We start from the raw sequence: 25,683 nt of genomic DNA on the forward strand, positions 1-25,683 counted from the left end.
ATCCATGCATGTGTGTGTCACGCTAAATTTCAGAGCATATAACTTTACCATAAAAAACATGGTAGGAACATTTAAAGTTATATAGATTGAACTTAAATGTACAGTTATTTACACATTACTTAAATCTCTTTTTTATATTTATAATATACTCAAATCCACCTTAAAATCAAAGGTGATAAAGAAAACATGTAATGAACACAAAAAATCTAAGTTCGTCAGAATTTATAAATACTAATATATAAGTTGTAGAAGATGACTTTTAACTTCCAAAACTGTATATTTAGTAATATTTTAAGTAATTTACTATGTGAAATTACATAAAATGTCCCATTAGATCTATTAGTTTTTACCCACACAGAGTAAAGGGACTTTCCTTTAGCCAATTTATTTTAACAGCAAAATAAACTTGCTGTAGCTTTGTTTTTCAGAGAACACAGTATTCCAACTCAATATGTTTTCTAAATCTGTGTAAAATATGGTAATTTTATGCTTTAGTCCATTAAATATATAACATATTGCTCCTCAAACCTTGTTAAAGAGACAATTCATCCAAAAATGTAAAAAAAATAAAATAAATACAGTGCCTTAGAGCAGTGGTTCTCAATCCTGGTCCTGGGGGACCCCTGCTCTGCACATTTTGCATGTCTCTCTTATTTAACACACCTGATTGAGATCTTCAGCTCGTTAGTTCAGTTCATGGATCTCTACTAATGAGCTGATGATCTCAATCAGGTGTGTTAAATAAGGGAGACATGCAAAATGTGCAGAGCAGGGGTCCCCCAGGACCAGGATTGAGAACCACTGCCTTAGAGGCATTTTTTTCACATTTTGTTATGTTGTTGCCTTATGTTAAACTACTTTAAATTACTTTTTTCCCACATCAATCTACACTCCATACTCCATAATGGCAAAGCAAAAAATAGGTTTTTAACATTTGTGCAAATTTATTAAAAATAAAAAACTGAAAAGATCCCGTTGCATAAGTATTCATACCCTTTCCTGGGACAATAGAAATTTAGCTCAGGAGCCTCAGGAGCATTCATATTGCTTCTATATGTTACTACACTTCGAGTGGAGTTAAACTGTGGCAAATTCATTTGAATGAGTATGATTTAGAAAGGCACACACCTCTCAGAAAAGGTCTAACAGCTGAAAATGCATATCAGAGCAAAAACCAAGTCCTGAGGTCAAGATAACTGCCTGTAGAGCTCAGTGACAGACTTGCGTTAAGGCAATGATCTAGGGAAGAGTTCAGAAAAAAATTTGCTGCATTGAAGGTTCACAGAAGCATTATCCATAACGGAAGACGACTGGAAAAACTAGGACTCTTGAAAATGTCTGCCAGCCCCCATCCAATCTGACAGAGCTTGAGAGGTGGAAAGGTGAGGCAAAGAATGACAGATAATTGCCAAATGCAGATGTGCAAAGCTTGTCACATCATACCCAAAAACACTTGAGGCTGTAAAGGTGCTTCAACTATGTACTGAGTTATGGGTATGAATACTTATGCAATGTACTTATTTCAGTGTTTTATTTTTAATACATTTGTAAAATTTGCAAATCTGGTTTTTGCTTTGTCATTTTTATGGTGTGTGGAGTGTAAATTGATGTGGGGAAAAACTAATTTAAAGCAGTTTAACATAATGCTGCAACAAAACAAAATGTGAAAAAAAATGAAGGGGTATGAATACTTTTGCAAGGCACTGTAAGGCTATAAATTACTGAGTTCACGCTATTCTAAATCTGTATGACTAAAGAACATATTTTGTAGAACGTTGTAACAAGACTAATTAGAACGACATAAGGACATGATTAAATAATGACAGAATTTTCATTTTTGGTCCATTTTTGATATATTTAAGTGAAATTACGTGGCAAAGGAAACATGGATTTAGTTCCTAAAACACTCTAATCCAATGGGAATCAAATCCATGCTTTCTTTGCCATACCAGTTTATTACTAGTAAGTATCTATTTCACATTCAGATTAAGTTCAATGAAGATGCAATGATAATGCAACATGCTGTTCGCATGATGATTTAAAATATTTGAAAAGCTCAAAGACACATTGCTTTTTTTTTTCTTTTCAAATGTTTGCGTATATGTGGTTATAATAGCTGTGTGTAAGCTGGTGCGGGTGGGATAGGAACATGGTCATCCTGCCCATCCCAAAATCCCCCTAAACACACAGACACTCAGCGTCTCTCTGGTTTCCTGTTAGTCAGCGCTCTGTGCAACCCACCCAGTGACCCAGCATTACACAACAAACACACACAAACCCATACACAAACACACCTCTCTTTCCCAGCAGAGATGAGAATAACATCTATAATTGTAAAACGGAAAGCATTCGAGCTGTCATTTGCTATTTTGGTTAAAGTAAGCTGACTCTACACAATTGTAAAACAGCTTCAAGTCTGTGAGAAATCAATCAAGAAAGCACTACCTACTTAGTCTTAAGGTAAACAATTAATCCAACATGCTAGTAATATGCATGCTAATAAGCAACTAGTTAATAGTGACAATTGTTCCCTAAATAATCTGCTTCCGCTCTGGAATGGCATTTCTTCTCTGACAAAAACAATTTGATTGATTAGGCAGAATTTCATTAACCAATAACTCCAACCGCTGATTTGCTGTGAACACTAACATTAAATCCCGGCCTCTATTCAATATTTAGTTTCAGTTGGAAATACGTCACTATACTGAAATAAAGTTGGCAGCAACGTCTGGTTCACAAACAGACTTTAAACTGAATTTAAAAGTGATGAAATCATAGACAAAGGGATTTTTCTTGTTATATTATACAGTGGCATGCAAAGGTTTGGGAAACCCTTGCAGAATCTGTGAAAATGTGAATAATCTTAACAAAATAAGAGAGATCATACAAAATGCATGTATTTACATGTAATTTTTTTTATTTAGTCCACAAGACATAAAATAGCTGAAATTATTGAAATAACTCTCTTCAAAAGTTTGGAAACCCTTGGTTCTTAATACTGGATGATCTATGACTTGTTGATCTATGTTTTTTTTTTTTTGTGATAGTTGTTCATGAGTCCCTTGTTTGTTCTGAACAGTTAAACTGAGCACTGTTCTTCAGAAAAGTCCTCCTTTTTTCAGATTCTGCCGTTTTCCAGCATCTTTTGCATATTTGAACTCTTTCCAGCAGTGACTGTATGATTTTGAGATCCATCTTTTCACACTGAGGACAACTGAAGAACTCAAACACAACTATTAAATATTCAATGATGCTGCAGAAGGAAAGACAATGCATTAAGAGCCTGGGGGTGAAAACTTTTGAACAGGATTAATTTTTCTTATTTTGTTGAAATATCATTTTTTGACCATTTAGCACTGCCCTTTGGAAGCAACAGAAGATACTTACATGTCTCCCGGAGACAAATTAAGTACAATTTACCTTCATCTTCAATTTCAAAAACTTTTATGTTCAGCAATTCTTTTTTAATAGTTAACTTTTAACTATTTTTAGATTTTCATCATTCATCAAAGCTTGTAAATATTGCTCACAGACACAGATATTTACTTTAAATTTCACCAAGCTGATTACTCACTAAAAACCATTTTAAGTCGTATTTTGACACAAGAAAATGGTTATATCTAAATGCGACAGTTGTTTCCCATTACTACCATTATATTGTTCACTTTGATTCGCAAACAGTGAACATGCACAAACGGGTGGGATTTATCGCACAAACCAATCATAGCCGATCATAACCAGTCATATCCCATCACATCGCAATGGAGGTATTGGCTCCTCTAACATGACTTTCCCCCATTCATTCTCAGTTAGCCCCCACCAAACTTACCGTAAGGTTTAGGGGGGTCTGTTAAAACTCAATGGGCTCAGGGGAGACAAGAGAGAGACGCGGACTCTTTATGCTATATTTTGTAATATTGCCAAATGTTTTTCACATCCAGTATTTTGAGGAGGCACTGCCTCCCTTGCCTCATCAAAAAATAAATAAATAAATAAATAAACACACCTGATTTTAAAGTAATTTCAATTGAACCATGAATGCCATGTATTTAACCATCTGTGATTACAACTAAGTGGCTTTTATATCTTTAATATTATATCATCTTAAAGGCCTTCAGATCATTTACTCAATGCTTTGCCATCCAAGATGTTCATGTCTTTTTCCTTCAGTCATAAGAAATTATGTTTTTTAAGGAAAACCACTGGTGGTGGTTGAGGAGAGATCCCCCATGTGATTGTAAAGCGCTTTGGGTGTACGGAAATACACAATGAAAGCGCTATACAAATGCATCATTCATTCATTCATTCATTCAAAACATTTCAGGAATTATCTCCATATAGTGGACTTCAATGGTGCCCCCAAGTTTGAACTTCCAAAATGCAGTTTAAATGCAGCTTCAAAAGGCAGAAAAAGGGACTTATCTAGCGAAACGATTGGTAATTTTCGTAAACAAATTTACAATTTATATACTTTTTAACCTTAAATGCTTTGGGTGTACCTCCGCGCTTTGGGTGTACGGAAAACCACTGGTGGTGGTTGAGGAGAGATCCCCCATATGATTGTAAAGCGCTTTGGGTGTACGGAAATACACAATGAAAGCGCTATACAAATGCATCATTCATTCATTCATTCAAAACATTTCAGGAATTATCTCCATATAGTGGACTTCAATGGTGCCCCCAAGTTTGAACATCCAAAATGCAGTTTAAACGCAGCTTCAAAAGGCAGAAAAAGGGTCTTATCTAGCGAAACGATTGGTCATTTTCGTAAACAAATTGACAATTTATATACTTTTTAATCTTAAATGCTTGTCTTGTTTCGTCTCTGTGTTGCACATGCCTAGTCTGTGTAATCCGGATCAATATAGTTAGGGTACGTCAAAAAACTCCCACCTCGTTTTCTTCTTAAACCTCAAAATCATCCAACATCGCTGTTTTACCTTTTTTTTATTTATTTTTTATGGGCATTTGCATGTTCACTTTGTAAACACTGAGTCAGGACTTCTGCAGCGATGTAGGGCGATTTTGAAGTTGGGGAAGAAAACAAGATGGGAGCTTTTCGACCAACCCTAACTGCCTTGAACCGAAAACAACAGAGTTCACAAAGAGCTAGACAAGATGAGCATTTAAAGGGATAGTTCGAGCATTTAAGACATGAAGTTGTATTCAATCCTTATCAGCACTATAGTGTATACACACTGACCCACACTGCGTTCACCTCCCTGGTCAGAGTTCTGGCCGCTGGAAGTTTTTCAAGAAAGTAGTCACGGTTAGTTTCCGGGGCCTCAAAACTGTGCGTTTTTACGTGAAAAAAATATATGCGTTTCAAAGCTTGATTAATTTACATCACAAAAAACACTCCTGACAAAAATCATACCTCAGTTTTAATCGGCACTATTTTCTTTCCGTTTCCATCAATCCGCGCTGCTGTCAGTTCGCACGTTCCGATCAGCTGTTCCATTACACACTCGAATGACAACGACGTAAAAAGTAGAAAATTAACAATGGTGCGAACTTGTAAATTCCCAGGTTGTGACCACAAGAATGTGCAGGGATCGCCGTTCAGATTCCATCGTTTTCCTGTTTCTGATAGCATCAGAGAAAAACTAAAACCAGCAAGACAGTAGCTCACAAGGACTGGAGATCCCATGTCTAAACTGTACAGTAAACAATCTGATGTTTAGACTCCTGTGGAAATCACGTGAAACGAGGTCTAATATAAAAATATATATATCGTCTGTTCCGTCTGACATTGTGCTAAAATTGGTTTCATCATCAGAAGTTTCGTAGTCAGACATGTTGTCAGCGAGTCGCGCTATCAACAGCTGATCCGAACGTGCGAACTGACAGCAGCGCGGATTGATGGAAACGGAAAGAATATAGTGCCGATTAAAACTGAGGTATGATTTTTGTCAGGAGTGTTTTTTGTGATGTAAATTAATCAAGCTTTGAAACGCATATATTTTTTTCACGTAAAAACGCACAGTTTTGAGGTCCCGGAAACTAACCGTGACTACTTTCTTGAAAAACTTCCAGCGGCCAGAACTCTGACCAGGGAGGTGAACGCAGTGTGGGTCAGTGTGTATACACTATAGTGCTGATAAGGATTGCATACAACTTCATGTCTTAAATGCTCGAACTATCCCTTTAAGGTTAGAAAGTATATAAATAGTGAGTTTGTTTTTCAAAAATTCCTGATTGTTTCACTAGATAAGACCCTTCTTCCTCAGCTTGGATCATTTAGAGCCCTTTGAAGCTGCATTTAAACTGCATTTTGGAAGTTCAAAATTGGGGACACCATTGAAGTCCACTATATGGAGAGAAATCCTGAAATGTTTTCCTCAAGAAACATAATTACTTATCGACTTAAGAACGAAAGCCATGAACATCTTGAATGACAAGGGGGTGAGTACATTATCTGTAAATTTTTGTTCTGAAAGTGAACTACTCCTTTGGGATAGTGGTAACATAGCTATACTAATCGCAGAGGAATCTGGTGCCTGAGCTCCACTGACCATAAAGTGACCTCTCAACACAACACCATGTCGCTTCACACCAGCTGAGACTGTCAGACAGCACTGAACATCACTGATCTATTCCTCAACTAAATTAGACAAGAATATGTGAGTAAGCGTGTATCTACTAAACTCAAATAACTATAACCACATTACCACATTTGATTTTGTTACATTCAGCAATGTTGTTTTGTAACGTACACTGCTGTAAAACACTGACTGACCAAAGACATGTTCATAAAACCCTTCTGTTCTGTCTTTCAGATAAACAAATGCACTCAATCTCAAACACTACATCAAACCAGCCATAAAGAGTCAAACAGTCAAAGAAAAAAATGCAGCCAGCCAGAAACAGAAATGATAAGACATCACCTTTGAGTTATATCAGTTACAGCAGAGAACTTCTGCTGGTTCTCTCAGTTCCCCAGTGTGTGTTTCTCTCTCACACACACTCAGCGGAGGGACAACCCCTCTCAGGGGAAACTCTGTGTCTCTGTCTTGATTTCTTTCCTCAGCCTTCTCCTTCCTTTCCTCTATTTTTGTTTCTCTCTCCTGTTTTCCCTGTCTTCCTATCATTCTGGTGTAGCTCCAGGCTGCTTTGTCCTTCTCTGACCTGCTCCAGTAAAAGCTTCCCATCAGGCCCAGAATTTCTGATTGCCCACGGGCCAGAAAGAACAAAACGAGAGAATGAAAGACCCAAGATAGAAATAAACTCACGGCCCTGAAGAGCAGAAGCACTGCAGTCTTTTCTGCCAAAGATAGATAAGGACAAAAAAGCGTCTTCGTCTGTTGAGTTTTTGAAGAAATAAGTGATAGAAAATTCAGTATGAGTGAAGGGAAGTGTGCAACATGCCTAAAATCCCTTACTCTGTACATAAAAGAGAGAAAATATGTATTTATAGTGTCACACTAGCAGTGTTTGACTCCAAGGCCATCCATTATTCAAGATTTTCAAAGACATTTAACATTCAAGGCCATGTAGGCATGGATTTAGGTACTTCTGCTGTGACAAGAAATGTGCATATTTACAAAAATGAGGATAAAATAATTACATTCGATAATAATGACGTTTTTTCCAATGGTTTGTGAGGACAGGATAGGATTAGCTGTTTTAGCTTATTTTTTAGCTTAAACCATCTTGAGTTCCTTTGGAAGTGTGCTGAGGTCTCCTAGTGGCTTGTGACTTTTGGCCCCTGGTTGAGAATCAATGCACTAGAGGATGACTTCAAAATTTTGAGACCAGAGAACAGAACATTTCTAATACCTCTACCGCCTCCTGCTGGCTGAAGATGATAAAGCAGCTAAAATATGCTTTTACATTTTTTTGCATAAGTTGTGGCAACTTGGTAATTAAAAGTTAGAACACCCCGTTGGCATAGTGTATAATTTTGTGACATCCTACTTTATTAACCTCTTCACTTCAAAATCCCTGTTGCATTTTTTTTTAACATTCACTTTTCTGGATTTAATTCCAGATCGATAAAAATTAAGCCTCATTTTAAATGTTTCCTCATTCAATATCCTGTTTCACTCAAAACAGCTTTGGGAATGTCAATTTACATTGACTTATTCTTGTTTATATTTGGCAGCCCTTGTCAAAAGAAGTGTGCTAAAATGTACTGAATGCGAACTTCAAATGTTTAAATTTGAATTTTTAAATAAAAAAAGTACTTACAAACACTATAATTATTATGAAATAAAAGAAATTTAAAGAGTATTTAAAGTTAAAGTGTATTTAAAGAGAGTGCATGTTTATAAGTGTTTCTAAAAACACAATTACACTTTACATCACTTATGTCAAATTAAAAGTTTTATTTTAAAGTACATTTTTAAATCATTGTTTTAATAATATTTTGTCATGTTTTAAAGAAGTACAATTATATTGATTGTTGACTAAGGTAGAGTACATGAAGTAATGGATTATAGTTTCACTGTAGTGTATAATTTGATAGCACATTTAATGTTAATACATATATTTTAAATGTACTAAATTGCAGCTTCATCATTACAAATATATAATTACAAATATATTTGATTAATACATGAAAAGGTCAAAACACTGAACACAAAACCACTGGTACTTTCAGCTAATTGCATTTAATATACGTTAAGCAGTTTAATAACATTACCATTGAAAAAAAAAGTTTTTGAACAGTAAGATTTTTTATGTTTTTTAAAGAAGTCTCTTCTGCTCATCAAGCCTGCATTTATTTGATCCAAAGTACAGCAAATACAGTACAATTTTTAAATATTTTTACTCTTTTACTCTGTTTTCTATTTGAATATATTTCAAAATGTAATTCATTCATGTGGTTTCAAAGGAATTTTTGAAAACAAAGCAAATACTGTACAAACAATTCCAACATGTTTTAAACTTGATTACTTATTTAGATGGCATTAGTATATTCTCAGTATTCTTAAAGATATATCATACCTCCCAAAGGGTCCTAAAGTCCTTCTGCTCAATGCGTAGTAGTTCACTGAACTCTCTGGTGACAATGGTGGCGTGCCGCGGCGTGTTGTCCAGAATAGACTCCCCAAAAGCTGTGCCGATGCCCAAAGTGCAGATGGTGACAGCATCCTTGACATGAAGAGCAACATAGGTCAGAGCAAACTCTTTCGAATAGGAAAAAATAAGAAGAGCAGAGTCACATAAGCCATCTGAGATGTTTCTGACTGAGAGACTGTTGTGCTTCCACTTCAGGCCTTTCTCTCAAGGACAGAGGCAATTTCACTCAACACACAGAGAAAGAGAAAGGTCAGCTCATTTGTCCCTAAGATTTGTAATGTAAGACATGACTCTGTTAGGAGTTGCTCTAGTTTTCTGCAGCGGTCTATAATAAGCACCTGCACTCAATAAGAAATGTCCACTGTGAGCAGCTGAATATACGATCATATTAGTTTTCACTGGGGATGAGAATCATCAGCAGTTTAAAGATTTTGGTTCCAGTTTAGATTCAACTTTGCAATTGAAAATTCTTAACGATTCCAGAACAGATTTAGGACACTTAATGCAATGAAACTGAACATCTGACTGACACTAAATATTTGAAACTGTACGTTTTGGAGTGCTCAATCTCCTCTCATAATTGTCTTGTACCTAAATATAACTCTTTTTTTAGGTAATAGATGTCTAAGGAGACCTGTTAATGTGATGTAATAACACTTATGTAAATTATGATTTACATAACAGTTTGTCCCTAATGGTCTATAGTGAATGTGTGAGTATGCATATATTCTATTACCAAGTCAAAACTCGAAACGCTATGGGAACGCCTGCAGCGAGACTCTGAGTCAAATGTGTAATCAGTTCAGTGGAAGGGCGAAACATGGGTGGATGACGTAAGCGACCATGAAACTTAAAAGCACATGTGATCCAAGTGGCGTTAGCTTCAGTCTTTCAGCAAAGTGCTCTATGTGTGTCAGTCACCGTTTTTTCATGCCAGTTTGCACAAACATAGGCTGTGTGTGTCACGTAAAACAAGGGGTCTGGGTCCAAATGCAGGTAAGTAATGATTTTAATAATAAAACAATAAACAAACAAATCAAACAAAGCCAACACGGCAAACTAAACATAAACTTAAACATAAACTGAACAAAACGAGAACAAGGTCAAGAGCAGAGATCACAGAACATAGATGACAAAAGACAATGCAGACATGAAGCAGGAGAGAAAGGTGAGAGTATTTAAAGACCGGATAATAGTGAACAGATGTGAGTGAATCAGTGTTAACGACAAGGACAGGTGAATGCTATCAGAAGTGCAGTGTGAATAGCGACCTCAGGAGGCTGAGGGAAACCCCACAGCCCCGATCATGACAGTACCCCCTCCCTACGGAACGGCTTCCAGACGTTCCCAAAGTCTGGAAGGAGGAGGTACGGAGGAAGGCAAGTCAGGGGGAGGGATGGCGGGCCAGGGCCGTGCAGCGGAGTCACGCGAGCAGGCCTTGCCACCAGCAGAGCCTCAGCGGACACCGCCGCGTTAGGCACGGAAATAGCGGACATGGCCGCATCAGGCACGGAGAAAGCGGACGTCGCCGCATCAGGGACAGGACGCGCAGCCGCCTCGGCATCAGGAACAGGACGCGCAGCCGCCTCGGCGTCAGGAACAGGACGCGCAGCCGCCTCGGCATCAGGAACAGGACGTGCAGCCGCCTCAGCATCTGGAACAGGACACGCAGCCGCCTCAGCGTCAGGGACAGGACGCGCAGCCGCCTCAGCGTCTGGAACAGGACGCGCAGCCGCCTCGGCGCCAGAAACAGGACGCTCAGCCGCCTCGGCATCAGGAACAGGACGCGCAGCCGCCTCGGCGTCAGGAACAGGACGCGCAGCCGCCTCAGCGTCAGGGACAGGATGCGCAGCCGCCTCGGCGCCAGGAACAGGACGCACAGCCGCCTCTGCATCAGGAACAGGACGCGCAGCCGCCTCGGCATCAGGAACAGGACGCGCAGCCGCCTCGGCATCAGGAACAGGACGCGCAGCCGCCTCGGCGTCAGGAACAGGACGCGCAGCCACCTCAGCGTCTGGAACAGGACGCGCCTCAACGTCTGGAACAGGGACCATGGACACTTCCGCCTTCCCACGGAAGAGCCACTCCACCCCCACCGCAAAGCGGGAACGCCGTCGCGCCGACTCGGCCCTACAGGCCTCCATCTCGGCCAGTTGGAGGTAAATGACCTCCTCGAACCGAGCGGCCGACGCCGCCTCAACGTCTGGAACAGGGACCATGGACACTTCCGCCTTCCCACGGAAGAGCCACTCCACCCCCACCGCAAAGCGGGAACGCTGGTGAGGATACACACAACTTGTGTGTGATTTGCTTGGGGGGGGGATAGTCCGACCGCCCACTTAAATAGTTCGATGAAGGCAAGGAAGTTGACGTGGACGAACTCCGTCGTACCACTAATTTGGCTCTCAGCGCCACCAAAGAGGCCGCTTGCGCCATCGGACAGTCTATGGCAGCTATGGTGGCTGCAGAGAGGCATCTCTGGTTGACCCTGTCGGACATGAAAGAGAAAAACAGGGTCTTCCTTCTGGATGCCTGCCCTGCTTGCATCTTCTGGCCTGTTTGGCGCGCAGTAGACTCTGCATTCCAGCGGTACATTTCCCGCTGCTCTCTAGCTCTGTACCAAGCGTGTATCAGCTCTTCATACCGTGGAACAGGAAGTATACACTTTTCTGAGGAAGGAGGCCATCGAGGTGGTCCCTCCTCACAACAGGGAGTCCGTGTTCTACAGGCGGTACTTCATTGTTGCAAAGAAGGATGGGGACCTCTGTCCCATTTTAGATCTGCGTCGGTTGAACCACTCAGTCATGCGGCTGAAGTTCAAGATGCTGACTATCAAACAGATCGTGTCTCAAATCAGGTCTGAGGACTGGTTTGTCAAGATAGATCTGAAGGACACATACTTCCACATCTCCATCCTTCCCCAACATAGGAAGTTCCTAAGATTTGCTTTCAGGGGCGAAGCATACCAATATCGAGTTCTTTCTTTCAGCCTAGCACTCTCACCCTGTACATTCACAAAGTGTGTAGATGCAGCTCTGACTCCGCTGCGATTCAAGGGCATTCCCATACTAAATTACATCAACGATTGGTTGATTCTACTTCATTCAGAGCAGTTGGGGGCTCTGCATCGAGATGTCGTTCTTGCCCACATGAGACCGTTGGGGTTGAGACTGAATGCCAAGAAGAGTGTGCTGTCTCCATTACAGAGAACCACTTATCAAGGAATGGTGTGGGATTCGACCACGATGCAGGCACGCATGTCCCCTGCTCGGATCGAGTCGATCCTCACTGCATTCGCGTGAGTCAGTTTAAAAAACTGCTGGGTGTGATGGCAGCTGCGTCCAACATGATACCTTTTGGCCTGCTGTACAAGAGGCCTCTACAGTGGTGGCTCAAGACCAAGGGGTTCTCCCCGAGGGGAAACCCGCTTCACATGATCAAGGTCACATGGCGATGTCTACGTGCCTTTGACATGTGGAGGAAACCTTGGTTCTTGACTTAGGGCCCAGTGCTGGGAGCTCCTTGTCACCCATGACGCTAGCGACGGACACATGCCTTACTGGTTGGGGGCGGTCATCAGTGGCTGCCCTGCCTGCGGTCTGTGGAGTGGTCACCATCTCAATTGGCACATCAACTGCCTGGAGATGCTGGCCGTGTTTCAAGCTCTGAGAAACTTTCTCCTGGACCTGAGAGATTGCCATGTGTTGGTACGCACCGACAACACAGTGGTGGTCTATTACATCAACCACCAGGGAGGTCTGTGATCGCACCCCTTGTACAAGCTGGTGCACCAGATTCTTGTGTGGTCCTCTCACTGAGAGCAGTTCACATCCCTGGTCACTTGAATGCGGGAATGCAGACGTCCTGTCGTGGCAGGGGCAGAGGCCCTGGGGATTGGATGCTTCACCCCAAGGCGGTGAAGCAGATTTGGAGAGTGTTTGGTCCAGCTCAGGTGGATCTGTTTGCGACGAGAGAGAATGCTCAGTGTCCCATTTGGCACACTCTGACTCACTCACTCACTCTGACTGCCATGGTACAGACATGGCCGAGGCTTCGTCTGTATGCCTTTTCCCTGATCGATCTGCTCCCAGGAGTTCTGGAAAGAGTGCGCCGGGACAGGGTTTGTTTACTCCTAGTAGCCCCATACTGGCCGGGTCGAGTTTGGTTCTCGAACCTGATTTCTCTCCTTGACAATTGGGGGCTCCATCCTTCACCCCCACCCTGAGCTGTGGAAGTTGTGGGTGTGGCCCCTGAGGGAGCACAACTTATAGCTTCCGCTCTCTAAACTGAAGTTGTTGAGACCATCCTCCAATCCAGAGCTCCTTCTACAAGGAAACTGTGCACCATGAAGCAAAGGCTCTTCACTTCATGGTGTGGAGATCGCCAGCTCGACCCAGTTAACTGCGCGGTTGGTACAGTGCTGGAGTTCCTGCAGGCTCGCTTCTCCACAGGGTTAACCCACTCCACCTTGAAGGTTTACGTTGCGGCAATTTCGGCCTACCGCACCACTCTTGGTGGCACTTCAGTGGGCTAGAATCCCCGTTGTTACACTATTCCTCTGTGGTCTTTGGGCCTCCAATTCGACCCTGTGTCCCCATGTGGGACCTCGCTGTGCTTGACGCCTGTAGTACTGTGGTACTTGGTACTCTGTAGGCCTCCCTTTGAGCCTATATAGGACATTTCTGATTGGTTGCTTACCATTAAGACTACGCTGCTTCTAGCGCTTACTTCCCTTAAGCGGGTTGGGACCTACAAGCCCTTTCGTTTGGCTCCTTCCTACCTCGACTTTGCCCCTGGAATGGTCAAAGCGTTTCTCTACCCTCATGCGGGGTTATTCTGAAAGTCCCTTCCGCTGCACCACAGCCCATTGAACTCCTGGCTTTCTGACCAGAAGAAGCTTAACTGTATGTTTCATCTGTATGTCACGTGCTTTTACTGTATGTGTACGCCCAGAGCTGTGCTGTGCCTAAAAGCGGATCAGTTATTAGTGCGCTATGGCCCCCTTAAGAGAGGTATTCCTACCGCTAAACAGACCCTCAGTAGATGGATTGTAAATGCTATCTTATCGCCTATGAGTCCACCTTTGGGGGTCAAGGCTCATTCAACTAGAGGTGTGGCGGCCTCCAAGGCCCTTTTGGCAGGTGTACCTGCCAGGACATCTGCAACGCTGCTGGGCTCACCTTTGTCAGGTTTTATGACCTGGATCTCCGAGCCGCTCCTGGCTCCTCTGTTTTCCTGCCCTAATCCTAGGCAGGGATTTGTAAGTCTGGTGGCGTGGGCATCTTGTTCCCATAGCGTTTTCGGATGCAGCTTAAGTTCCCGGCAGGGACCATCTCAGGTTACTTTTGTAACCCTGGTTCCCTGAGGGAATGAGACGCTGTGTCATGAGCCATACTTCCGGATTCTCTGCGAGCGCTCACTACACTTTCAAAGTTGACGCCGCTTGGATCGCAAATGCTTTTAAGCTTCCTGGTCGCTTACGTCATCCGCCCATGACGTCTTGCCCTTCCATTGGATTGATTACACATGTGATTCAGGCGCTGCAGGCGTTCCCATACCGTTTTTGGATGCAGCGTCTCATTCCCTCAGAGAACCAGGGTTACATACGTAACCTGGGACATGGTCTAGTATTTAAAACATGACTGAAGTGATTACATACCTGATGGTTTGCTGTTTCGGAGACTTTGACATCCAGAGAACCGGACAGGACGGTGTACCAGTTAGTCCCAATGTCACCCTGCCTGTACACTAACACACATATGCAACACAGATAAAGAAGTGCTCTATTGAAAAAAATCATATTCTAACACCAAACTTTGTCACAATGCAACTTTGTGTGAAGTAATTCTGTCAACAAACAATGTTTTCATACCATATATGTGTGTACATGCGTGAATTCATAAATGCGCTCATGTGTTTGCTGGTTTTCCCTACATTATGAGGACCAAATGCCCCACATGTATAGTACTAGTAAATTTTGACCTTGTGGGGACATTTTTTGGTCCCCATGAGAAAAACAGCTTATGAATCATACAGAATGAGGTTTTTGAAAATCTAAAAATGTTTTTTGTTTGAGAAGTAGGTTTATGTGTAGAGTTAGGGTAAGGGGATAGAAAATGCAGTTTGTACAGTATAAAAACCATTACATCTATAGAATGTCACCACAAAAAGTGGAATACAGTATGTGTGCATGTTTTTGTGTGTGACTGACATGTGATGCCTTTCTCCAGACATTCATAGAAGCCACACAGACAGATCTGCTGAAGTAGACCAGGGTGGAACTTCTCAAAGGCCTTTACACTTTTCAGACGGGCCAAGATAATGTCCACATCCTCTCCCGAACGTTCCTCCGGTCTGCATACACAGAAACACACATATAAATCAAATAACAGGAATAGCTGACTCCAAAATTAAATTGTCATTCTCATGGCATTCCAAACCATTCATGGTGCTCTTCTCAATTCAGTTGAAGTGATTTTTAACCAATAATGATTTTAATCTGATGTATAGTGTTAAAGTGGTACGACAGAGCTAAAAGCATAACTTAAAGGGATAGTTCACCCAAAAACTAAAATCTTCTTGTGATTTACTCACCCTTGCAACAATTATGTTCTATTAATTTCATTCTCATGACCTTTCATTTTGTTTCTCTTCAGTTACCTGTTTCCTTGTTCTAATTTCCTGCCACTATCTGGAGTTTCAGTTGTCTGTATTTAGTTCATTATTTTTGTGTATTTAAGTCCCTTATTTTGTTTCCATCATTGTCCGGTACTGGTTTTGTAAGCTGTTTAGTTTGTGATTACCTTTTGGATCTATTTGTGTTTGCCTTATTTTACTAAAGACTGTTGTTATTTTAACCTTTTCTGTCATTCTTGGAATTAAATGTGACAAACCTCAAATTGTTACAACCCTGTATGATTTTATTTTTTGTGTTTGACACAAAAGATGATATTTTGAAAATGTGGGTAACCAAACAGTTAATGGTCCCCTTTGACTTTATGTGCTTTCAGAAAAAAATATATGTATATCTTTTTGCTAAAAAGTAAGGGAGCAACATATTCTGTCAGAAATTAAACTATAAATGGCTTGTTTTGGTTAAAAACAAGCAAAGGGGTTTGTTGCGAAGGGGGCCTTTACCCCACACTCAGGGCTAAAGCCCAATATTTATAAAAATACTAAAGTATTTGTAGACAAGATAAAATATGTTTTGCATAATGTCTAACAGTGATGTAACAATATCAAAATCTCACAAAACGATAATATCGCAATATAAAGTCCACAATACGATATTATTGTGATATTTTAAAAAAAGACTTGAAAAAATATATATAATTTTGTACATTTCAAAGTTTAATTATTCTATCTAATGCACTTTGAAAGTTCAAAATTCTGAGCTCCAACCCATGTTTTTACCTAAGAAAACTTAAGTCAGAAAAAAAGTCAGTGAATTGACTTGTACCTGAATTTTTTATTTGTGGCATAGGCCTACTGTCTCAGTCTAAGTTACATCCACAATAGTGTTTTAAGAAGCGAAACATTAAAATATAATAATAATAACAACAATTTAAACAATAAAAACAAAAAAAATTGCACTGTAAAATAAATAAAAAATATTATTTCATAGGTATATTACTGTTGCTTTATATTTTCTACACTTGAAAGAGATATTTGAATTTGGACTGAAGTAACGTTACCCATTTAAACCACTAGCTGTCAGCAATTCATACTGCACTTTTAAGCTTTTATTTTGACAGAAATTACAATAGAGCTTTTATTTTGATGGAAAACTCCAGCTTCAGTGAAAAAAGATGGATACAAAACTCATGTCTCACTACAAATCTAGTGAAATGCTGTAATCATCTGCTGTGAAAATAAAGCGTAACTGGTGGCCATTGCGTTCTCAAACGTGCACTAAACTCACAGCACATGCAATAAACAACTTCACTGCATTCATTCACTGTAAAATTTGCCGTTCTGTGAAATGGAAAACACCAGATCAAAACAAACTTGATGAAGTGATTAAGCCATATTATGCTTTCGGTTTTGGTTTGTTTGACAAATAGTGCATACTGGTCCAAAACACACTTTAATGAAAACAAGTTTGCTACTGGAGGTAGTTTTAGTCTGGCCAGCAGGGGGTGCTCATTCCCTGACATATACTTTATGAGTCAAAACAGTCCAAATATAACCAAAACGAACTCTGACTGCGAAAAATATTGACTTTTTGATGAAGCCTTAATCCGGCCTCTGTAAAAAGAGGTGTCCTTCAGATGAGGCAATATACTGGCCTCCTGATCTTTTGTGGTCATGAATTCCTTTGTTATTAATTTGACCTCACATATGGAGGTGGTAGCGCATTTTGCTGGCATTATTGAGCTTGTCAGGATGCACTTTCTTTGTGAAAAACTAGTGTGGCTAGCAGGGGGTGCTCATTCGATGACATTTACGCATGGGTTCGAAAGTCCTAACACAACGAGGCAAACTGCGGACCTTAAAAAGGACCAAATACAACGGATGCGCTCCCCTCAATTCCATCGGCTCCCATGGGTGGGAGACCCTTTAGTGGAAGACAGAGTATGTGAGCGGAGTGGAGCGGTAACAATTTCCCCTCCGCGCTCAGTGCATTTAATAATCGCTCCTCTCCAGCTCCACTCCGGGTTCACAATTTTCCGCTCCCGCTCCACTCCTCGCTCACTGATATCAGAAACACCGCTCCGCCTTCGCTCCGCGTCAAAACATTCAGAAATAGCCTTATGTTTTAAATATAACGGTCCTGTTCATAACACATATTAAAACAACAGGAGAGTTTGGAATAGTGTGCAAACTTTGTACCTACCACATACCAAGCTAATAACATTGTCAGCATTAAAAGAGTATAACTACTGCTTTATGCAGTGCAAGGTTTGTAATGAAAATAACTACATTTTCGTCAGTTATTTTACATATGGATCGCTGCATTTCTTACAGATTTCTGATAATTCGAAATCGGATACCATTACATTTGTTTTAATGCATTATTGTCACAGCGATTGCGTGTGAATAAGTGCTGCACATGTTTAAATGAGGCTTTCACCTGAATATATTCAGTATCTAGAAGGAACAAACTAAATCCTTGTGAACTATAATTTACCGCTCATGTCCATTCACATTATTTCTGATTTGAGTGATCCATCTCTATCAAGCTAAATGTTTAACATGTGAATGCCTGCTTATTATGCAGTTATATTACAGACCGTTGGCATGAATTGTACTTATGATGGAGCGATGGTGGAGCGCACTTGGAGCGAGTGAAAACCACGACGCTCCGACTTTTCAAAAATCCGCTCCTCCCTCCATTCAAAATCACACCGCTCCACTCCGCGCTCCGCTCGCACTCCGCTCCGCTCACATACCCTGGTGGAAGACTAATTTCCTGCTGGTGGTAGTTTTAGTCCAGCCAGCAGGAGGTGCTCATTCCCTGACATGTACTTAATGGGTCCTAAACTCCAAATATAACAAAAACGACTTCTGACTGCGAAAAATAACGACTTTCTGATGAATCCTTAAACCGGCCCCTGTAAAAAGGAGTGTCCTTTGGATTAAGCATTAAACCGGCCTCCTAACTTTCTGTGGTCATTAATTCCCTACCTTAATTATGAATTTGACCTCATTTATGGAGGTGGTAGTGTATTCTGCCGGCCTTATTGAGCCTGTCAGGATGCGCTACCTTTGTGAAAAACTAGTCCGGCCAGCAGGGGGTACTCATTCCCTGACATGTACTTATGGGTTTAAAACTCCTAATACAACGAGGCAGACTCCAGACTGTGAAAAGGAGCAAATGTTTGATGAAACCTTAATCCAGCCCCTGTAAAAAGGAGCGTCCTTTGGATGAGGCAATAAACTGGCCTCCTGATCTTTTGTTTAGCGCATTCTGCTGGCCTTATCGAGCTTGTCAGGATGCACTCCCCTCAATTAGAGCAGCTTTATTAAGGGGGAGAGAACAAGTTCAGCTGTTGCATGCAGAAACCTGAGTCTGGTTCCTCCCTGAGTCTAAGCAGGCTCAAGCCTGGTCAGTAAATGGATGGGAGACCTTTTGTGGAAGACTAGTTTCCTGCTGGTAGTAGTTTTAGTCCAGCCAGCAGAGGGTGCTCATTCCCTGACATGTACTTAATGGGCCCAAAACTCCATATATAACAAAAGCTACTTCTGACTGTGAAAAAAAGCGACTTTCTGATGAATCCTTAAACCGGCCCCTGTAAAAAAGGAGCGTCATTTGGATGAAGCATTAAACTGGCCTCCTGACTTTCTGTGGTCATTAATTCCCTACCTTAATTATGAATTTGACCTAATTTATGGAGGTGGTAGTGCATTGTGCCGGCCTTATTGAGCCTGTCAGGATGCGCTACCTTTGTGAAAAACTAGTCCGGCCAGCAGGGGGTGCTCATTCCCTGACATGAACTTATGGGTTCGAAAGTCCTAATAAAACGAGGCAGACTCCGGACCATGAAAAGGAGCAAATGTTTGATGAAACCTTAATCCAGCCCCTGTAAAAAGGAGCGTCCTTCGGATGAGGCAATAATCTGGCCTCCTGACCTTTTGTGGTCATGAATTCCCCTCCTTAATTATGAATTTGACCTCATTTATGGAGGTGGTAGCGCATTCTGTCTGCCTTTTTTAGCCTGTCAGGATGCGCTGCCCCTCTATTAGAGCAGCTTTATTAAACCACAGAGACCAAGTTCAGCTGTTGCATGCAGTAACTTGAGTCTGGTTCCTCAATAAAGCTAAGCAGGCCCAAGCCTGGCCAGTACATGGATGGGAGACCCTTTGTGGAAGGCTAGTTTCCTGCTGGAGGTAGTTTTAGTCCAGCCAGCAGGGGGTGCTCTGACATGTACTTTATGGGTCCAAAAATTCAAAATGTAAAAAAAACTTGTGGTCATGAATTTTGTGGCTATACTGAGCCTGTCAGGATGCGCTACCCCTCTATTACAGTGGCTTTATTAAGGTGCACACACCAAGTTCAACTGCTGGTCTGGTTTCTTGATGAAGCTAAGCGTGTCCAAGTATAACAAAAACAACTTCGGACTGCGAAAAAATAGTGACTTTTTGAAAAAGCCTTAAAAAAGAATAAAATCAGATGCGCCTTTTAGCCCAGAGCTCCTTTAGCCACGTTCTACCCCACTTCAATCTGTGTACTATACTTTGCAGATACAGTAGGGTAAATGAGCCCAGCAAGATTTGACACTGAGTTTATAAATGTTTAAGGGACCCTTGACTGCTGCTGTCACTTGAATCGGTTCGGTATATCAGGTCTGATTTATTCAACACCACCCCAGAGAAAGAATGCTCATGATCACAGATCGGTGAGGAAACACAACATCCTACAAAACATTGCAAATCATGACATACTGTATAAGTGACACAATGTAGTGGTGGAATGATATAGGATTTGATGACCAATGCGGATGTCTAGAGAACGGGTTGAACAATGGCCAATAGAATGCAGATACTGTAAGTACTCTCTAATGCAACAGCTCTGGCGCAGCAGAATGACACAGAGATCGATCAGACGTGAATGTTTAAGGTTTAAGCAGTGTGGAGTAATGGGATATTGACAGCAGTAACAGCTAATTAACACCTCTCACACATAGAGAGCAAGTCAAGCAAAACACTGCAGTCTTAGCATGTCTTGCACACTAAAGAGGCACAAGTTTGTGTGACCGTATCAAAGCCAGAACTTTTATCATCCACATAAAATAAAAATCTGGCAAAAGCTTTGGAATTAGTTCTTCTACAAAGACATTCAGTGTATCAACCTTGTAAAAGCAATTTTATTTCCAATGATAAAAGTTAAAAGTATAAGAATGAGTTTCCTTCCTTTTCCTGTTTTGTGTTCAATGTGCATCCAACATTAAATGTATAACCAAACAGTTTAAATATTGGGTAAAGCTGAAAATGTTCACTTTATTTTTTTGTTAAAAAAGGTGTCTTCTTTAAGCTGCAACATGTCCACTTAGAGGTCAGACACACCTGTGCAAACAATGTGATCATGTGCCTGTGTTTCTGAGGGTGTTTAACAGGGACTAAAAACCCATTTACTATGCAAACAGTAATACATCAACACCTAAATAACACTGTCAGCATGACCAACATGTTTAACTTCAAAAGATTTCAAAAGAATAGTTTTAATACAGATTCTCGCCATAGCAAATATTGCGCAAACTAAAGGGTTAATGATTTGAAAATCCTCCCAGCTTCAGGTGTTAGAATTAGGGCATTCATTCTCAGTTTCTTCTTAATCTTACTTAAAGCTTTGCTTTTTGAAACAGTACAAATCTTGAAACTACTTTCAGCCTCTGTAGTTAAATTTATGACGTTCAAATAATTCAAACAGCAGTCAATATGTTGTTGTATGAGTCAGAGGGAAAACCAGTGCAGTGAAAATCAAATAGAGCTCCATTTAACACATCTGGATGTTGCTGTTATGCATCTATGTCTCCAGCAAAACCATGTCAGGTGAAAGAAGATAAAGACTGTAGAACAGAGAGAGATGAGTGCTGGCACATTTAACTCTTTTCAACAGACCCGTGCCCATCTGCTTTAGGTGTGTAAATATTGATCTACAGCGCGATAGAGACATTCACTGCAGGAAGAGCAGGTCGGGGCCCATTAGAGTGTGTCATAAACACATTAACCACAAATCTCTGCTCCATGTTTGATAACGAGACTGTAATGTTTGTTAACCGCTTTAAAATGTTGGATATGTCCTAGATGTCCTGTATCCAGGCTATCATGGCCAGAGTCCATAGACTTTAGATTGTTCACCCAAAAATATGCTGTCATCTGTCAGCTTTAGACACCCTTGTGTCATATGAGTTTCATCCATTGGATCTCGAAATTAGCACCATAAATGTATAATTAAAGTAGTCCATACAAGTTGTGCTTTATATTTCATGTAGTGCACAAGCAGCATAGCCTATTTTAAAGGGTAGTTCATCCAAAAATGAAAATTCTGTCATCATTTACTCACCCCTCATGTCATTCCAATTCCAAGGTCTTTCATTTATCTTTGAAACACAAGTGATGATATTTTTAATATTCTCTATTTATTTTTGACCATTCATTCAAAGTCCACACCACCAATATTTAGATAATTATGCAAGGAAATCTGACCCAATCAGAGAACTGAAAAAGCAAAATCTTGCCAAAAGGACCATTCAGGCTCGGCCCACTCCCATTAAGACCTGCAAATGATTTTATAGATTTAGTCACCCTACGTTTCAACTACTGATGCATATATACAAATATTTAGAGAGTGTCACTTATGTCACAATTTGTTCATTTACCTGGATGGCCATACTGGTGATTCTAGGAAGTAAACAACAGCATGGATTGCACGGTTAATGTACTACTGAAAACGTTGTTCTGCTAATTCATGCAGTCTAAACCATTTAAAAAACGTGTGGAAGCTGCTAATTCATATAGAGGACTAAGTAAGCAGGAAAGGGTGCAATATTTTGACAAACTAAAGATAATAGGTGGTAAAGATACATACGAGCAGTATTAAGATATTAGCCTAATATTTAAAATACCTGACTGGAAATAAGAAGAACAGATACGAATGTTGTCAAGATTCTTGCCCTGGAAATCCTGGTTTAGTTTGGCCAACCACAAACGCCTTTTGTTCATTAGACAGTGTTTTGCACTCTTCTACTTGATTTGTTATCATTTTTGGCCTTCTATAGTACTCCAAATGTTTATCCCGGTCCGACCGATTAGTACAGCCCAAAAATTACAATAATTGATCATTTTCAGCAGCAATAATCAGCAAAATAAGCGAGTTTCATTCAGTTCAGTGACGTTGTTTATGTTCAGGTGTGCCAATATGGCCGTTTGATGACGCATTGTGAAAACACTCTATTAAAGGAGTAGTTCACTTTCAGAACAAAAATTTACAGATAATGTACTCACCCCCTTGACATCAAAAATGTTCATCTTTCTTCAGTCATAAAGAAATTATGGTTTTTGAGGAAAACGTTTCAGGATTTCTCTCCATTTTATGGACTTCTATGGTGCCCCTGAGTTTGAACATCCAAAATGCAGTTTAAATGCAGCTTCAAATGGCTCTAAATGATCCCAGCCGAGGAAGAAGGGTCTTATCTAGTGAAATGATCGGTTATTTTCTAAAAACATTTACAATTTATATACTTTTTAATCTCAAACACTTGTTTTGCCAAGCTAGACCAGATGAGCATTTGAGGTTAAAAAGTATATAAATTGTAATTTTTTTTAAAAAAAAGAAAAAATAACCCATCGTTTTGCTAGATAAGACCCTTCTTTCCTCGGCTGTGATCGTTTAGAGCAGGGGTCACCAAACTTTTTTTATGAGAGGGTCACATAATTTTCTTTTCTTTAATGGGGCCCGGGTCGGATTAGTTTAAGTCTTTGGTTCTTTTAATTGTGATGATTTGGCTCACATTTAACAGAAACCCACCAATTCACAATCTCAACAAATTAGAATATGGTGACATGCCATCAGCTAATCAACTCAAAACACATGCAAAGGTTTTCTGAGCCTTCAAAATGGTCTCTCAGTTTGGTTCACTAGGCTACACAATCATGGGGAAGACAGAAGACAAGCATTGACACCCATCACATAGAGGGTAAGCCACAAACATTCATTGCCAAAGAAGCTGGCTGTTCACAGAGTGCTGTATCCAAGCATGTTAACAAAAAGTTGAGTGGAAGGAAAAAGTGTAGAAGAAAAAGATGCACAACCAACCGAGAGAACCGCAGCCTTGAGAGACAAGCAAAATCGATTCAAGAATTTGGGTGAACTTCACAAGGAACTTGTCCCACAAGCAGTGCTAGTTTCTCTTCAAATGCTATTGAGTCATTGTGTCATCGCTCTGAATTTTCTAGCTGGCTCACGCATCACCTGTTCAATCACAATGACACATTATGTTGAATGTACCATTCTGTTGGTGAATTTAACAAATAATTAGGCTATGATAATAACTAAGGGAAATTTTAGTTTGAAAGCCAACCTTTATTATCAAATACCAACATGATATAAGTAAAACATGTATTTAAAATTACATTTTCAAAATATGTCTCTGGCTTTGTTCAGAGGGCCGGTCCAAATGTGGGTGTGGGCCGCATTCGGCCCGCGGGCCTTAGTTTGGGGACCCCTGGTTTAGAGCCATTTGAAGCTGCATTTTGGAAGTTCAAACTCAGGGGCACCATAGAAGTCCTTTATATGGAGAGAAATCCTGAAATGTTTTACTCAAACAACTTAATTTCCTTACGCCTGAAGAAAGAAAGACATGAACATCTTGGGTGACAAGGGAGTGAGTACATTATCTGTAAATTTTTGTTCTGAAAGTGAACTACTCCTTTAAGCGCACAGTCCTATACCTTTGTATTTCTGTCCAATTTTCTAATTAATTTTTTTGCTTCAAATCAAAGAAATACATTTCATTATTTTCTGTATCTTTGGGAGTGGGGAGTTTGGACAGTGTGTACAAATAAATGCCTTATTCTGTCTAACAGCCAATTTTGAAAGCAAACTCGGGGGCACCATAAAAGTCCATTATATGGAGAAAAATCCTGAAATGTTTTCCTCAAAAAGCATAATTTCCTTACGACTGAAGAAAGAAAGACATGAACATCTTGGATGACAAGGGGGTGAGTACATTATCTGTAAATTTTTGTTCTGAAAGTGAACTACTCCTTTAACTGGAATTTCGTTTTGGAGTGAACTATTCCTTTAAGTTTGGTCTCGGTTAATAAAGCCCTTCACAGCAGAAAGTGTCTCTTCATGCGTCTGCAGTAACACAAGCACTGCAGCACTGGTGACCTCCTCCAGGTGACAAACAACCCTTTACAAACTACACTCAATACGCTTCAATTCACCATCTACTACATTCACAATGAAACCAGCGGAAGACGTGAAGCTTGCAATGAATCCATCTATCATCTGAAATCTATCGGGCTGAGAATGAAATGCTGCATCTGAACGCATGCATCAATCACACTGACAATCGCATTTGACATTTATGACATAAACTTCTATTGTAATAGTGTTTAACAAATCAAATGTGCCTGGAACGTCTTTTCCATAAGGCACTGGTGTGTAAAAGATTGCTGAAGATGCACTAGAACAACAACATTAGGACAGCAGAATGAAGTTTGTGTAGGGTAAATGATGGTACCTCTTATCCAGACAGATGATCCATTCAGCAGAGGCGGACGGGTGGCTGGAGGTGTGTGCCGCGACCATCTTTGGTGAAATCATGGAGTAAAATTACAGTTCGCATCGTCCGCACCTGATCATGAGCAGATGTGACTTTACTGTGAGCGATCGAGTTCGAGTTTGAGTCTGAGCGATGCTGCTGCCGCCCACACAGCTGACACAGCGGTGAAACAGACCGGGGCTAGTTGTCACATGCGCTGGTTTGGAGTCAAAGGTAGGCTATGTACGTAGCCCACTTACTGGTTATGTATGTTACTTTCAGCACGTAGTGTAAAAAACTCTTGTGTCTAGATTTCCTATATTATATAAATGAGCAAAATAAACCACAGTAACATAGATTCAGACAAGAATAAACAACATAATGGACGGTTCATCCAAAAATTAAAATTCTGTTATTGTATACTCGCCTCAGTCGTTCCAAACCATAA

The 25,683-nt window shown here is 40.6% G+C and overlaps 1 protein-coding gene across 1 annotated transcript in view; it reads right to left on the bottom strand.

The window, feature by feature from the left end:
• rapgef4a (Rap guanine nucleotide exchange factor 4a) overlaps positions 1–25,282 on the bottom strand; it is a 100,523-nt gene extending 75,241 nt beyond the window's left edge. The window contains exons 1-4 of the mRNA XM_073845249.1: positions 25,215–25,282; positions 15,236–15,378; positions 14,684–14,772; positions 8,950–9,096 (exon numbers count right to left, since the gene is read on the bottom strand). Of these exons, the coding sequence (XP_073701350.1) occupies positions 8,950–9,096; positions 14,684–14,772; positions 15,236–15,378; positions 25,215–25,282 (447 nt within the window). The remainder of the gene's footprint in view (positions 1–8,949; positions 9,097–14,683; positions 14,773–15,235; positions 15,379–25,214) is intronic.
• Between the last annotated feature and the right edge of the window lie 401 nt (positions 25,283–25,683).

Source organism: Garra rufa, chromosome 8, assembly GCF_049309525.1.
Source record: "Garra rufa chromosome 8, GarRuf1.0, whole genome shotgun sequence".
NCBI classification, from domain to species: Eukaryota; Metazoa; Chordata; class Actinopteri; order Cypriniformes; family Cyprinidae; genus Garra; species Garra rufa.